At 53.8% G+C, this 16,554-nt stretch overlaps 1 protein-coding gene across 1 annotated transcript; it reads left to right on the top strand.

Moving 5' to 3' along the window:
* The first annotated feature begins 3,275 nt into the window (after positions 1-3,275).
* NT5C1A (5'-nucleotidase, cytosolic IA) lies at positions 3,276-16,274 on the top strand. Its single transcript, XM_042952161.1, has 6 exons — positions 3,276-3,410; positions 10,121-10,288; positions 10,746-10,875; positions 12,065-12,187; positions 14,098-14,282; positions 15,806-16,274. Exons 1-6 carry the CDS (start codon positions 3,276-3,278, stop codon positions 16,169-16,171), a joined length of 1,107 nt encoding a protein of 368 aa, XP_042808095.1. The 3' UTR covers positions 16,172-16,274.
* Positions 16,275-16,554: the final 280 nt, after the last annotated feature.

Here is a 16,554-nt window from a genome sequence, read left to right as displayed (position 1 = left end):
ACCTGCTGACCTCTGAAGCCTGTTTTTCCCCCACCCCCCTCCTTCCCCCTGCATGAGTCACCCCGTATTGTCCTCCATTTTCCTTAAGGCCTCTCTCATGTTTCTGTGCTCGTACACAAGCCATTGCTTCTGCCTGGGCCACCCATTCCCTGTCTCAATGATGTCTCTCTCAGTGAAGCCCTCCCAAGCCTCAAACAGTTGACCCCTCATGTGGACACAGTCCATCATAGTTACCAAACAGCTTTCTGTTTGATTCCGGGTCAGCTGAGCCAAGCACATGTTTAAGTTTCCTTTTTTTTTTTTTTAAAGACAAGGAAATGAAAGTTCAGGGAATGGTAAGGCTGCAACGTGAACTCAGGTCTTCTAACGTCAAGGTTACTGTTTATTGTGCTTTCTGTGTGTGTGGGGGGGGTCGGGGGGTCAGGAGAAAGGTGAAGGGGGGCTTCATGGAGTAGGTGGCTTCTTGCCCCAGGTCTCGCTAAAGACCAGCCAACAGGACCAGGCATGCTGGGTTAAGGCTGCTCAGGAGAGCAGTTCAAGTGCAGGGATCCTGGATTTACGTGCAAAGGGGTGTGTTCCCAGCTTATTCATCTGCAGAAGAGCTGGACCCTGAGGGGAAGTGCTGGCCAAAGTGCAGGAATGCAGAGAGCCAGGGAATCCCTGCATGAAGCCAGTGGTCAGGGTGTGACAAAGAAGACAGAGACAATGGCCAGAAGCCGAAAAGGGTGGAAAGAAGAATCTAGGATTGAGTTCTAACCCTTCCAAAGAGGGATCTAGGGAAAGTTCTTAAAGAAACTGAAGCCGAAGTCAGACAGAATCCTTAGAGGCCTACTCATGGTCGGTATGAGTAAGAGGACTGGATTAGTTGAGGCTTTTGGTTTGGGGGGAACAAAAGCCAATTCAAACACGCTCAGGTGTAAAGGGAGGCTTGTTGGCTCCTGTAACTGGGAATTCCAGCACTGATGGATCCAGAGGCTCCATGTTGCAGCCTCTCTCCCTCTCTGCTTCTGCTTTCTGTCTCTGTGACCTCACTGTCCACTCCAGATGGGCTCCTCTCATGTGCTTTAACCTGCCACGGGGAAAGATGGGTTCCTAGCTCACATTGTCCCAAATTAATAATCCCAGAGAAGAAAAAGCCAAATTCCCAGCAACCCTATATAAGAATGCAGGAGAGTGGCGCTGCTGTGGTCGCATGCCCATTCTTTGTTCAATCACTGTGTCCAGGGAAATAGGGTTTTCCAATTGGTCAGGTCTAGCTCACATGCTTGCTCCTGTGACCGAGGAGGCAGGGAGGTAGGGCCCATTAGTACAACTGACCCTTGAACAATGCGGGGCTTAAAGGCACCGACCACCCTCTACCAACAAGCATTCGACAATACACGTATAAATTTTGACTCCTCCAAAACTTAACTACTAATAGCCTACTGTTGGCTGGAAACCTCAATAACATAAACAGTCAAATAACACATATTTCTTATGTCATATGCGTTACACACGGTATTCTTACAGTAGAGTAAGCTAGAGAAACATGGCTTTAAAAAATCATAAAGAAAACACATTTACAGTACTCTATTTATTGAAAAAATCTGCATTTAAGTGAACTCATGTACTTCGTACCCATGTCTTACAAGTGTCAACTGTAGAAGAAGAAGGTGGGAAAGGTTGCTAGTCAGACAAAATCAATAGCCGCCAACTTTTGAGGGGCATTTGTTGACGGGGTGTGGAGCATCTCATGGAGACTGAGAGATGGACAGTATTGTCTGGCCTCATTTGGGGCTTGGGAAACCGTCTGGACCAGTGGCAGCTCCCTATCAGGGTAGCATGGTTTCTCTTTCATGGGGTCCCTGCTGCCCTCTGCACATCTTTCCCCATCTTTATCTGCTGATCGGCTCATTCTGCTTAGAGTTTCTAACCCCATTTAGCTTTATGTGGCACACAGCTGCAGCTGCTAAGGCTCATCTAGGTCTCTGTGTCAAAGCCACACTGCCAAAGGGCAGTGGGACTGGAGTTTGAGGCCATCCATGGAAACAATCTATCAAGTCTGGAGAAGGGCAAGTCTAAAGTACTTACCCCAATCCTAAAAGCTTTGATTATTTCCCCCTTCCTCCCACACAAGGTTTGGTTGGTTCCCCCCAGGACCTGGGAATATCCTTTTATTTTGTGCCCCCTTCCAGCCAGACACCCTCCAGGCTAAACCAGTATGTTCTCCTCCTGCTCCCACACACCTGTGCTGACTTCTAGGCTCACACAGAGATGCCCCTTGTCTGCTTCCTGACCTGTGCCTTGGGATAGGTGGCACAAGTGGCTGCACCCTAGGCTCTGCACCAAGGGGAGACAGTGCCCTGGAACTCCAGACCAATTGTCTTTGGTTCCCAAACTCCTTTTCTACTCTTCCTCCTTTCAGTCACTCCATAGCCTGTGACTAACCACCCCAAGCTCTGCAGGTGGAACCTGTGAACACGCACCCTCTGCTGGCCCTCAAGGGGCCAGCAAGAACCTGGGTTCGGAGTCCCCGGGTGTCTCCCGGGCCTGAGTCCCCCGCCAGGCTGAGGGGACCTGGTCTTACCAGGGAATTTAAAGACCCTTTCGCCTTGGTTGAGAATAGCTGCCCAGCTGGGCCCTCTATTGTGTGCCCGGCTAGGAGCAGAGTCCTGCTCCTGGACAGAGCTGTCCATCCACCACCACCCCCTCTCCCTCGTCAGAATAGACTAGGGTCTGGGAGAAGGGGACGCCAATCGGATCCCCAGGGTCCTGGCACGAGAGGGGAAAGAGGCGGGTTAGCTTTTGGCGGGGTGGACGAGGGGCGGGGGGGGGGGGGGGGGTAGGGTGGAATCTAGCTTTTCATTTTGCTCTTTGGGGATCACCATCCTGGGAAAAAAGTTGTGAGGCCTCTCCTTTCTGGGTGCCCCTGAGCACCAGTGAAGAACACGATCCCCGAAATCCGGAATCCGCAGCGGCCCGCAAGCCCAGCTTTAGGGCCCCTCCCCCTGCGAGTCCCAGAGGCCAAACCCTCCCTAGTGCCCCCTCCCCGCCGCCATTCATTCCTGGACTCCGCTGCCACCCAGTACACATCCCGCAAAGAGCAACGCGAGGGCAGCGAGGAGGGCGATTTTAGCCACCCTCCCTCCCGCCCCCCGCGGGCTAGCGCGCGCACACTCCCCGCCGCGGCCCGCCCCCTTCTCACGCCCGGGACGCGCCTCCCTGCTGCAGCCTAGCCCTGCCAGCGCCGCGTCCCCGCCGCCGCCTGCTCCCGCCGGCCGGGTCGCAGCCGGATCATGGAACTCGGGGACCCCCGCGAGCCCCGCGAGCCCCACGAGCCCAGGCCAGGGGCAGAGACCGCGGCGGCCCCGCGATGGGAGGAAACCAAGACTTTCTACGATAACCTCGCGCCCAAGAAGAAACCCAAATCGGTAACATCAGGGCCTGGGTACGGAGGAGGGCTGGGGAAGGGTCACCGGGGGGAGGGTCGTAAGCCCCCTAGAGAGGGGCCCGTGGCGGCCCTCCGGGAGGGGAGGCGGCTCCTCAGCACCAGAATGCGCCGGGCAGTTGGCGCTGGCTCACGTTTATTTTGGGAGCTCCGCGCCGGTGTTGATGTTGTTGTTTTAACCGGCGCTCGGGTTCCACGCCAGGACCCCCTCCCCCATGCTGTCATCAGGGCCCAGCTCCTCTGACAGCGGGCGGCCAGGGGCGCGCGGACAGCAGCACTTGTTGGCAAAACGGGTCTGCGGCGCCTACGGAAGCGCCCCGGGCTCGGGTAACATGACACTGGAAACCCGGCTCCTCGCTGTGCGCTCAGGTCCCTGCGATCTGGGCACCGGGCCCCGGACCCGAGCGCCTGCGTTCGGACTCTGGCTCAAGGCCCTGCGCCCTGGGCTCAGGGTGCTGCGCTGCCCGCGTCCTAAGCTGCACTGGGATCTTCGCTCTGTGTTCAGGGCTCCCGACGTTGGACTCCGCCGCACAGCTCCGGGCTCTGCTCCCATCGCAGTAGTCACCAACATCCCCGTGCCCCCCATGGTGGTCCCAGCCCTCTGATACTCACACAGAGGAGAGAGCTCCTCTCCCCATAAGACAGATTCGCCTTGGCCTTGCTCATCCCTGCTTCCCAGATCTCACAGCTTGGGAAGGGGACTGAACGGAGGTTGGCCCAGAGGCATCCTCTAAACAGCACCAGCCTGACCTTAAAGCATCCTGCTGCTTCCCTCCTGCCTTCCCCAGGAGGCCCACACTGTCAACAGTCATTCCCTGCAGCACCTCTAGGCCCTCCCTGCTCAGCAGTGGGGATTGAGAGATGAACTGGGTTGAGTCCCTGCCTCAGGAGCTCACAGTGCACTGAGGGAGACCCTGGACATAGTGAGACCTCAGATAAAAGACCCTACAAGGTGCCTGGGATGGGGGGAGAGGGAGCATAGGGGAGCAAGTGACGGCCCACGAAGGGAGGCTTTGTAGAGGTGGTATCTGAGCTCACCTTAAAGCCTGAGTAGACAGCATTTCCCAGGCAGACAGGAAAACAGGAGGGGCAAAAGGCTTGGGGATGTCTTTGAGTGGGAGAATGCAGGATCTTTGGGAGATACATCAGAGCGATGCCAGAGACCCACATGGGGCCTTGAGTGCCATATTAAGGAGCCTGGGTATTCAGTGGGTTAGGGGTTTTAAAACTAGGTTCCATTGGGGCCCCATGTTTCTGGGGGTCTGCTTATATGCAGATCAAATTTATTTTCATTTTCCTTCCAACTTCCTTTTAAACAATTAAAATGTGTAATAAAGCTCAGTTCCCTCAAATGTATTATGTGGACGTCTTAGCACCTTGGATACCACCAACATATTAACTTATGCTACAGGTTCTTTTTTTTTTTTTTCCTTTTTTAGCAAAACTCAGAATAAAGCTCTCCCTGTGAACTGCTTAATAGAAGATTATCTTGAAATTGCTGGCAATTACTATCGCTGAGTATCTTGAGACTTGTAGTTTAAAACAATACAATTTTTTTTTTTTTTTTTTTTTTTTTTTACCATTTGCAACTGCTTATTGGTGTGACTCAGGACTTTCTCAATACTGTGCAAAAACCAACAAACACAGAAACAAATAACTAGATGATGAAGCGTAAGTCTGCATTGGCAGCCTAACCCCCAGTTTCAAATTTATCACCTGTACAACTGTGCCATTTCCATTGGTTGACATTATAATATATCATGTGCATGTAATACATTTGAATCAAATAGTAAATTAGTAAAATAAATTTATACTCATAAGCTATAGTAATATCTGATTTACATATTGGGGTTCTGCCCAGGAGTTCATTGAAATAAAAGTTTAATCTTCTTTTTAAAAAGTATGACAACAATTAGGGTGCTATTGCAGGATTTTTCAGCAAGGGATTAACTTGGTCCCATTTCATTTTAGCAAGATTGTTCTGGGGCTGTGTGGGAGATGGCTGGGAGAGGGTGAGTCTGGCAGCAGGCAGACCAGTGAGGAGGCTGGTCCCTGCCTGAGGAGGAAGTTTGACTAATGTCATGGCCATGGCCCAGGGGATGGAGACTGGGACGGGGGTCGTGTGTGGAGCTCACCAGTGTATCTCCTCCGTGGAACCAGGGAGCTCAGGTCCAGTTGTCAGTCATGACCCCTGATGCCTCATGGTCCTCTGGGAGGCCAGGACCTGGCGGCCTCCCAGCCCCCCGCTCCTTCCTGTAGCAGCCTCTCCTCCCAAAGGCTATTTTGGGGGCTTTAGGCCTCCTGGGCCCCATTAGAGCTTATTCTCATTCCCGGGGGCTTGAGTGAAATATTTAAGCCCTGAAAGCCCATAGGAGCCCCTCACCTCATGGGGTCAGAGAACTCCTCAGTCCAGACCTAGCTTGTCCCTCTCTCTTCCAGCAGCTCTTCTCCCAGCATGACTTTTTAGAAATAACAGCTTTTGGCTACGTTCCTCTCTTGGGCCCAACAGGCAGAATCTTGTCAGTCTAAATGAGAGCTCCTCTGGCAGGCTGGGCAGGGCCGCCTTTCCTGCATTATCCCCCCTCACCGGCCTCCCAGCGCCCACCCGTGAAAGGCAGAGAGAACTGGCAGGACTGTGGCTCCCTGGAGCCCAGTGTTCTCGGGCTGAATCCCTGGTCTGGGAGAAGGGTTGCTCTGACCCAATTCCCGGTCTGGAATCTGGATTTCCTTCTGCATTCTGGAGGAACTGTTCCCAGGTATGCCTGACAACACGTGAAGGGGTGGCCTTCCTCTGCAACCGGGTCCAGGGGCCTCTCCAAGTGCTTGGCTTCTCCCCAGCTCTGGTCAGCCCTTCACCTGTCCCTTCAACTCTGCCTAAAGCCTGGAGAGGCCACTCTCTCTGTATCTCTCACAGCAGTTCATGCCCTCTGGGTCCTAAGAACCTATCCCACTTGTACAGTGTCAAAGCAGATGGAGCTGGCAGAAGGGTCCTGCCCTGGGGACCTCCATTCTGAGGAGAAAGAGAGCCCTGCCCATAGGAACCTCCACCTTAGGGCATAGTGTTCCCTCATCATTTCTCTCAAATCTGTAAGGGGAAGTCTGTGTGGGCCAAGGATCCCAAGGAAGTGGCTGACATGGAAGGGGTTGGGGTCATCTGGGAGCAATCAAGGAGGGGTTTATGGGGGGAGGTGCTGCTGTGTGGACAGAGCCCAAGTTAGAGACCAGAGACTTGGGATCTTCCATACCTGGCTCTGCCTTGACTTTGCTGTGTGACCTAGAGTAATACTCTGCCCCTCTCTGAGTCTACTCCCCCATTTATAAAAGAAGAAAGGCAACTGGGATGTTTTTCCTGGGATGGGATGGGGTCTGAATAGCTCAGCCAGAGGGGACCCAGAATGCAGTAGTCTGGCAGGGACTGTGGGACAGCAAGTGAGGAGCGAGACCTTGGCTGGCTGCCTGGTTTGGAGCGGCTGACTTGGGAACCTGCCTGAAGGGGCTGAGAGGGCAGCTGGCTGTCTGTCCTTGAAGGGGTGATGGGCCTGTCCCTGGGGGCAGGAAGCCCAGGGGGTGGAGCAAGCTCAGGCCCTGTCCTGAAGCCCAGCAGGTTTCCTGGGTTTATAAGAGTGGTCTCCCCACTCCCCCTATCCCACCCTCACCATCCCTGGCCAGGCCTCTATCACCGCTTTCCTTTTGGTCTTTTAACTTTACCTTTTTTCCTTGAAAGCTCACAGTTGCCAAGGAGATCGGGAGGTACCCAACCCATGATCAGGGGGTGCTTGGCAACTGGGAGAGGCACTTGGGTTGAGTCCCAGAGAAGAGGCACCTGTCTTGTCACTGACTTTCCCTGGCCCTGCTGGCCACAGACACCATCTTGGTTGGGGTAAAAGTCAAATGCAAACTGAGGTTTACCACAGGAGCTTGGGGAACTCTTTGGTCTTCTGTTACTACTTTGAGGTTTAGAGCTCCATTAGCCACTAGCCATTCATAGCCACTGAGATTTACATTGATTAAAACTCAATGCAATTAAAAATCCAGTTCCCCAGTCTCACTAGTCACATTTCAAGTTGCTCCGTAGCCACACGTATCCACACAGACAGCACTGAACGTGTCTATTATCACAGAAAGTTCTACTGGACAATGCTGTTCTAAAGGATGGCACAGATCTCTGCCTTGGGGGTAGATCATAAGCTCCATGGGAGCGAGGATCATGCCTGTATTGTTTCCTGCCATGTCTCCAGCACGGTGCCTGTCACATGGTAATCGCTCAATGTTGTCAACTGATTGGGACCCAGGCTTGACTCCAGAGGGAAGCAATGGGGTTGAGTGCATGGCCCACAGTGCTGGCAGCAGCAGGGCAGAATTTGAGGCCCATTTATGAGTGTTACTCCCACCTTGCACCTGTGTTTCCTCATCTATAAAGTGGGAATCACAGTTCCAGGAATGCTCAGGCCACACAGATGTGCTGGGACTCTGGGTGCGTGTGCACCCACAGGCAAGCACCCACATTCTAATCCTCCCCGCGGATTGTAAAGGGTCCAGCTGCTGTCTGTGGTGGCGCCCCTTTCCCCATTCCACTGCAGGTGGTGAGGGAGCTCTGAGGCCCTCTCAGGCCCCGACAGAGGCCTTCTAGCACCTGCCCCCTCTTCTGGGCTCATCTCCACCCACACCTGCCCTGGTCTCTGCTCACCTTTGTGAATGCACTGTGCACGTGTTCACCTCCTATGCCTCCCTTCACCTGACTTCTCCTTCCGGGCTCCATGCAAATACCTCCTCTCCCGTGGCAGCCTACTGTGAACCCCTGTCATCAAAACTCTGCTTTCACCTGTGTTCTATTACTCATTCTAACCCCCTTTTGTGTCTCCGTTTACCTGCTTTTCTTCCTACTAGCCTGTGACTCTGAGGGCAGGAGCCAAGTCACTACCAGGGCCACTCCCAGGCAGAGCCCAGGGTCCTGGCACAAAGGACCAGTTAATGGTTGTAAAATTTGCATCAACCAAAAAAGTATTCTCTGAGCACCCTACCATATGTCAAGCAATCTGAGCAGATCGGGCTACTGCGCTGGAATGTCCAGTTCTCATTAAGTTTGTCGTGGCAAATACTGTTTCTCGTTGAAACAGATTACTTGAGCATTGCAAATTTACTGAGCACCTGCTGTGTGCTAGGCACAGTTTTAAGCACTCTAGATACAGTAAATAAACAAGATAGTCCTGGTTCTTGCTCCCTCAGAATTTAAGCATGGTTCCTGCTTCCTCCCCAGATCTGTCTAGAAATGGAAATCGTTAAATGAAGGCTGCACTAAATTTGATTAAAAAAGGAAATCTATGAGAGGAGTAGCAAGCCCAGGACTAGGAGCAAGGGGTGACTTCCTGCAGGCAACATGCAGTTTGAGATCTGCAGGTTGGGTAGAAATTGGCCACATGGAGGGGTGCCTGGGTGGTTCAGTAGGTTAAGCATTTGACTTTGGCTGAGGTCATGATCGCATGGTTTGTACGTCGGGCTCTGTGCTGACAGCTTGGAGCCTGGAGACTGCTTTGGATTCTGTGTCTCCCTCTCTCTGCCCCTCCCCCTCTCATGTTCTCTCTCTCTCTCTCTCTCTCTCTCTGTCTCTCTTTCTCAAAAATAAACACTAAAAAAGAAGTTAGCTAGATGGAGTCAAGGAAAGAGCAGATCAGGCAGAGGGGACATCACATGCAAAGGCTCAGAGACAGACAGAAGGGTATGTTCGGACATGAGAAAGGTCAGACTGAACAAAGTGGGATGACAGGAAGGTGACAGTGGAGAGAGATAGGGGTCTGTCTCAAAGCGCTTTCTACTCCATACTCAAGGCTATGGAACAGAACTTAAGAAGAATGGGTACCACTGAAAGGGGGAGGGTCATCATCAGATGTGAACTTGAGAAACATCCCCTGACAACAATATGGATGACCTGGGGTGGGAGATGGTGATGGGCTCGACTTTGGCAGGGAAGACACAAAGAAGTAGATGGATTCTATACAGTTGACGGGTTTTGGTGATTGATTAATTGATTGATTGATTGGTGGGGGAGGGGGAATTGAGGAACAGGGAGGAGCTGAGGTTGACATCTCAGCTCTGACCTTAGTGTTGAGTCCATGGTGGTGCTGAGAATGAGATGAGGAGGTGGGTGGGGGATCAGGTTTGGAGGTGCAAGGGGTGGTAGGAATTCAGCTTTGGGCACGTTGAGTTTGAGTGTCTGTTGGTCAACTGGGCAGTTAGATGTAGAAGTCTGGAGCTCGGGAGAAAGATCCGGGCTGGAGATAAATTTTCTTACGTAACTGCTACATTTCTGGGCACCCTTTCTTCCTAAGGGGCATATAGCTCTCATTTGGTAATGGAACCCATCAGGAGACCATCTTGGGCATCAATACTCTGGCTACATACACTGTATTCATTTTTCCATTGTGTTCAGATAGCGGACTAGATTGCAGACTGCCTGAGGGCATATCCCTCCCACCAGATCATGCTCCTTGGTGAGGAGCCACCATCTCCCTCAGTTCCTGGCTGGGTCCCGCATGGAGGGGTTCCTGACCCAGGTCTGCCCCTGCCCAAGGCAGAGGCTTCTTAGGGCAGAGACGGGGCCTGGGTCTTCTCCCTGTCCCCAGTGCCCAGGGAAGCTGGCATGTGCGACCTGCCTCAGGGAGTGTGAGTAACAGCCCTCCTCCTGCACCTGCACAGCCCAAGCCTCAGAATGCCGTCACCATTGCTGTGTCCTCCCGAGCCTTATTCCGCATGGACGAGGAGCAGCGCATCTACACGGAGCAGGGCGTGGAGGAGTATGTGCGCTACCAGCTGGAACATGAGAATGAGCCCTTCAGCCCCGGGCCGGCCTTCCCCTTCGTGAAGGTGGGTGCCATGTAGTGCTTTTGTGGGGATCAGAAAAAGCACTCCTAGGTGTTTGAGTAAGGAAAGCCACCCCCCCCCACCCCCGGGCAGATGCCAGCCCACGGGAACTTGGCTTGGCAAGGGGACAGAGCCATTGTGGGAAGAAGCTGCCCCATCCTCTGCGCTAATGCAGCCCCGCTCCAGGTAACTAGCTTGGTGAGTGGAAATGGACTGGATTTCAGCCTCCACTCACCCTTTTAGTGAGGCGCCCCTGTGCAGCCATCAACCAGCACGATGGCTGAGGTTAGGATGAGACAGTCCAAGTCCACTGTTCTCACCCCTGACCAGTCCCTGACCTCCCCTCTCCCACTCTCCCACCATTAGATCCCAGCTGACCCCCCTCCTCCCCAGCCCTGGCTACCAACTCCAGATATCAGTCCCCGGGGCTCTGAGCAAGAGGGTCCTCTCTCCCATCCAGGCTCTGGAGGCTGTGAACAGGCGGCTGCGGGAGCTGTACCCCGATAGTGAGGACATCTTTGACATTGTCCTCGTGACCAACAACCACGCTCAAGTGGGTGTCCGTCTCATCAACAGTATCAACCACTACGGTGAGCATCAGGGGCTTGGCCATGGGACACCCTTACTAGAGACTTGGGGATAGGGCCACACTTCTGTAGGAGGGAGGTGATCCCAACTGGAACCTGAGCCCAGGGGTATGCTGGTAAGCTGGGTCTTTAAGAAAACAAAACAAACAAACAAACAAAAACTCTGATTACCATCTTAGGGCATAAATATTCCCACCATGGCTGGTTTCAAGTTGTCAACAGTTGAACAATCTAACTGGCTCAAAAAAAAAAAAAATCCCTGAATGCTTAACATTAGGCTCTCGCAAGCTGGTACAAGCCAGCTCCGGTACACCACTGCACAGGCCACCCTGCCTATGCATTGGGCAGGGCACTTGCTGCCTCTGTGCCTCAGTTTCTCTGTCTGCAGTGGGGCTCACAGACCTCACAAGGCTGCTAGGTGAAGTAGGTGCAGTTGTCAGAGAGAAGGGACTTTGTGTCTTAGTCCAAACTCTTGATTGGAAGTAATAGATCCTCCAGGGCTAGCTTTATAAGTTTACAAGTTCTTGTTTTACAACAACAGAACTTCGGTGGCATTTTTAAAATCCTAACTTCAAATCGCTGGGAGCGATGACATTCAAAATATTTAAGTGCCCTAGGACATAAGCACCTAGTAAACAGGAGACACCATCTACAGTACTGGAGCATGGCCTTCAAGGGCCCCTGCTGCACCAGGCATTAGCCCTTCCCTTGTGGATTGTCCCTCATGGGGGCTAGGGTAGTGATGGAATAACTCAGTGGGCTCAGACAGCCTCTTAACCAACCACCAAATCTTTTACAGCCTCCGCACACAGGGGCAGGGAGTCACTATCAGCTCAGGCTTGGAGAGGATCTGATTGGCCCAGCTTGGGTCAGGTGTCTGCCCCTATCCAATCAGCTATGGCCAGGAGGGCCAGGCTTGGCTGGGGACCCACCTTTTGTAGTACTGTGACTACCTGGCAAGAAGATATTACCCTGAGCCAAGCAGTCACTCCTGGTTGCCCATCCATGTTACATGAATGAAGGATGGAGGGGCTCAGAGAGGGGAATGGTGACGTAAAATCACTCAGAGAATCCCTCTGCTGCCCCACCACCACTCAGAACCAATATGGCACCCACTGGACACCAAGGTACCACTCTGAGGCCCTGAGGGTTGACTCGGGCATCACCTGGGTATTCTCTACCTCCTCCCCAGACCTGTTCATTGAGCGGTTCTGCATGACAGGTGGGAATAGCCCCATCTGCTACCTCAAGGCCTATCACACCAACCTCTACCTGTCAGCTGATGCGGAAAAAGTGCGGGAAGCCATTGATGAAGGTGAGTCAAACTGGGAAGGGAGAATATGGGGGAGTCTGACAGAGGGGTTTCGGGGGGTGCGGGGCCTGGTCCCAAAGCTCTGAGCAGGTGCTAAAGGTTACCATGGTAAGTGGAAAGGAAGTACCTTCCTTAATTCCTATGACCTGTACTCCCTTCTAAGAACCCTCCGGGTCAGTAGTTCTGATTCCTGTGTGACCATGAGCAGCCTCCGCCCCTCGCAGGGCCATTGGGGAAGAAGGTCAGTATCTAGAACATCCTGAGCACTGCGGTCTGGGAAATGGCTGGCATTGCAGCAGCTGGCCTGGCCGTGCCAAGGTGAAGTTAGGAGACACAGCTGCAATTACTGACGAAGAGAATTTCCCAGAGTCCATGTGTCTCTCTCAAGTGGCAGTTTGGGGTGGCATCCACAGTCTCGGCCCTCCTGACAGGGTGCATATCCCCCTTGCTCGTGGAAGAAAATGGGCCCAAGGGGAGGAAGGACTGTCCCCCTGCCTGAGATGGCTCTTCAGGCTGAACACTACTGGTGGGTTTCTCTATCAACCAACAATATATCCACTTTCCTCTTCTTTCATGCTGTCTCCTGCCTAGAAGCCTGGCCTCTTTCCCACTGATGCCTCACTCTTTTGAGTTGCTTTGGGCTCCAAGAGGCTTTCTTTAACCAGAAACCGGAAGTGATTTCCCTAGGCAGATGTCACACCCTCTGGTTGGGGCCTTGGCACTGGCCCTCATGTGTGTCTCTATATGTCTGTAATTTGAGCTCAGGCTAGCAAGCAGGGGATGGTCAGGAGGGAGGCCCTGCCCAGAGTCGGGTGGTCCTGGTTCATCTTGGCTCCAGTGTTGCAGGTGCTGAGAAGGTGCCTGGCCTGATGCCCAGGACCTGGTCCTACTTAGAGCATCCTCAGGCTGCTGAAGGGAGCCTGGCGCTGCTCTCTCCTCGCAGAGCTCTGCCCTAGTCCAGCCTCTGTGAGCCTAGATCCCCAAGAGCAGGGCTGAAGCAGCCTTTGGAGAGATGGCAGCTAGAGAACAGATCCCCAGGCCTCCAGCCTCCTAGCGCTGGCTCTCTGCTGTCCAGTGCTGCTCTGGTCTGGGGCCAGGGCTCCCACAGGCATCCCTGACCCCTGGAGAAGCCCAGGCTTGCAGAGATTCTATGTATACAGTCACATAGCATTGGGACTGCCCTTGATGGTCACCCATGTTGCTTTAAGGAGGCCTGAGTGGGGCATACCTGGTGGTCACTGTGACAGTGGACTGGGGGTGCCTATAGGCTTCAGCCTGGAATCTCAGCTCCAGACAGAGCTCAGACACCCTTAACTCTACCTTGGTCCAGGGAAGGTGAGAGACTTTGCCAGAATCAACAGGAGAGTGTAACTGAGGCCAAGCCCAGGTAGGGACTCCTTCCCAGCCCCTAGCGAGTCAACATCAGGTGCCTGTAAGGAGCTCCTAGAAGGACAAAAGTGACCTGGGGGGCCCTACTTCCGGTCAGGACTGACATTCAGCTGGTCCATACCAGCATGACCTTACTAGATATTAAAGAACTGAAATTTCTCCCTACTGATTGATAAACAGCTGCTTCCCTGCATTCTCTGAATGACCCCTGTTTCCTGCTGCCCCCACCCCAGACCTTCCCACACAGCAGCAACTAAAAGGAAACCCTGACCTGGGCCAGCACCCTCAAAGTCCTACTCAGAGCAAAAGCCACTGTCCATTTTTATTGGCCAGTTTTTAAATATTCTGAAAAATGAGCCCTCATTAGCCTTGCTCTGACTCCTGGGTGAGGCCAGTGGGACATGAACAGCCTGAGATAGCGGTCTCCTGGCCCCACACAGCTGAGGCAGGTGTCAGGGCACCCTCCTCCCCCCCCCCCCCATTGCCTAGATGAAAGCAGACAACGCTTGCCTCTCTCTGCCCAGGGATTGCAGCCGCCACCATCTTCAGCCCCAGCAGGGACGTGGCTGTATCCCAGAATCAGCTGCGCGTGGCCTTCGATGGGGATGCTGTGCTCTTCTCCGATGAGTCGGAGCGCATCGTCAAGGCCCATGGGCTGGACAGGTTCTTCGAGCATGAGAAGGCCCACGAGAACAAACCTTTGGCTCAGGTGCTCCACACACTCCCCAGAACCCCTGAGAGGGGCAAGGAGGGTCCCCAGAACTTGCCCTTGGCTGGAACTTTGAGCCCAGAACCAAACCCCAGGCTCAGCCCAGAATCCAGCTGGGTCCCCTCAACCAGGCCTCCAGCCCTCATCCCTCTCACCTGACCCCTGGCTCCCCTCAATGAACCCCATCTACCTCAGTGCAATGCCACCCCCCTTTTGAAGCCCCCGTTGTCTAAGTTCCCCTGCCCTCTCCGAAGCTTCCCTCCTCTCTTCAAAGGCCTCACCCTCTCCCCAGAGCTGCCATCTTCTCTCTGGAGCCTTTGTTCCTTCTCTGAGATTCCCTCACCCCTCTGAGTAGTCTCCCAGGTCCTCAAGAAGCTCCCATTTACCTCACTGGAGAAAAGGAAAAGCTGGACGGCTCCTCAGGGGGCAGGAGATCCAGACGAGGGTGGGGTCTGCAGCAGCCTACCTACTTTGGGCCACACAGGCCCTCCCACCTCCTGCCATCCATCCCTTGGCCACCGGGAGGCTCAGGGGCCCCCCCATGACTTGGAGTCTCCCCGAGACTGTGCCCTGGAGCCTGTGAAAACCCCCTGGGGTTAGAGGTGTTGGGATTCTCAGACCCCCTGGGAGCTCCTATTTGCGCTTTTAACAAAAATCTCGTTACTCAATAATCCCAGAACCTCTTTCTCCAGAGCTCAGCAGGCTCTCTGTAGTTGTGGCCCCCGGATAGTCATCCAACTTGCATTCTTTTGGGATTCCTCTGAAATCCCCGGGAACCCAGGGCAGGACAGTTTTACCACTAAGTGGTAGGCAGAGTCCCAGGAGAACACTGCTTGCCAGTGACCCCTGTTTCACTGGCTCACCCAGCCAGTGAGGGGTCTCCAAGATTAGTAGCCCACAGGACCTCATCTCCAGCTGCTGTTGCGATTTCCCTCTTCATCAGCATCTGGTTCTTTATTCACACATCTTCATTAAGCTTTGTTGTTCTAGGCACAGTAGAGAGTAAATCCTTTCCCTGACCCTAGAGAGCTGGAACACGACACCCTGAGCCACCTGTGCCCAATGGGTAGGGTCGATATTCAGCAGGTACCCATTGGTCTGTCTGTCCCAGTTATTTGCAGCTGGAGGGTGCCCATGCCATAGTTACTAAGTATTTTTAATATCCTCCCTGCTGATGAGCACAGAAGGCCACACTTACACAGCTGCAGGACAGACACCCATGTACCTGGTGGGCACATGGATGGACATACAGAGTAACAGTTGCTCTGGTATGGTTATTCTGACACAGACATCCCCAATCACAGCAGTGTGGAGACCAGACCAGTATAGGTACCTACAGTCCCCTTGATGCACACAGTGGCCCTAGCAGGCATAGCGGAAGTGGGAGATTTGGGGATCCCGAGAAGCTTTCCTGTCCCAAACAACAAGACGCTCGTGCTTTAGGAAGGAGCCCAGCTGGAGGGGGGAGGGGGCAAATGTTTGGGAGACGGACGGGCTCACAGTGTTCCCTTGCCTTCTTGTAGGGCCCCTTGAAGGGCTTTCTAGAGGCACTGGGTAGGCTGCAGAAGAAGTTCTACTCCAAGGGCCTGAGGCTGGAGTGTCCAATCCGTACCTACTTGGTGACGGCACGCAGCGCGGCCAGTTCTGGGGCCCGGGCTCTCAAGACCCTGCGCAGCTGGGGCCTGGAGACAGACGAAGCCCTGTTCCTTGCGGGAGCGCCCAAGGGCCCCCTTCTTGAGAAGATCCGCCCACACATCTTCTTCGACGACCAGATGTTCCATGTGGCTGGGGCTCAGGAGATGGGCACAGTGGCCGCCCATGTGCCTTACGGCGTGGCACAGACACCCCAGCAGGCTGCACCTGCGAAGCAGGCCCCATCTGCACAGTAGCTGAGCCGCCAGCTCCAGGCACAGCCCCCTGTCATATACTTCACCATGTCGTCCAGTGGACCCTTCTAGTTCCTCACCACTCTGTCCTACACGACTGCTCCCATCCCCACGAGTGAGGGACTGGTGGGGAATTATGCGAACTGAGCCAGAATTCTCACCAGCCCCTCTTTCGGGCAAACACTGTGCCATGATTCCGGCAAGGAGAGGAAGACTGCAGAGTAGCTGGGTTGCAGAGAAAGTTGAGGGAACGAGGGCGGCAGGTCAGAGGAGCCAGGGTGGGGCCTGGTCAGAGGAGCCAGGTAAGAAGGGAAGGGCCCTGAGATGAAAACCAGCTCAGTGGGATGCAAGGAACATGGCTTTGAGAGAGAAGGCATCTGGCTTCT

The sequence above is a fragment of the Panthera leo genome, chromosome C1 (assembly GCF_018350215.1).
Source record: "Panthera leo isolate Ple1 chromosome C1, P.leo_Ple1_pat1.1, whole genome shotgun sequence".
Lineage (NCBI taxonomy): Eukaryota > Metazoa > Chordata > Mammalia > Carnivora > Felidae > Panthera > Panthera leo.
This window is presented reverse-complemented; position numbering and strand designations above follow the sequence as displayed.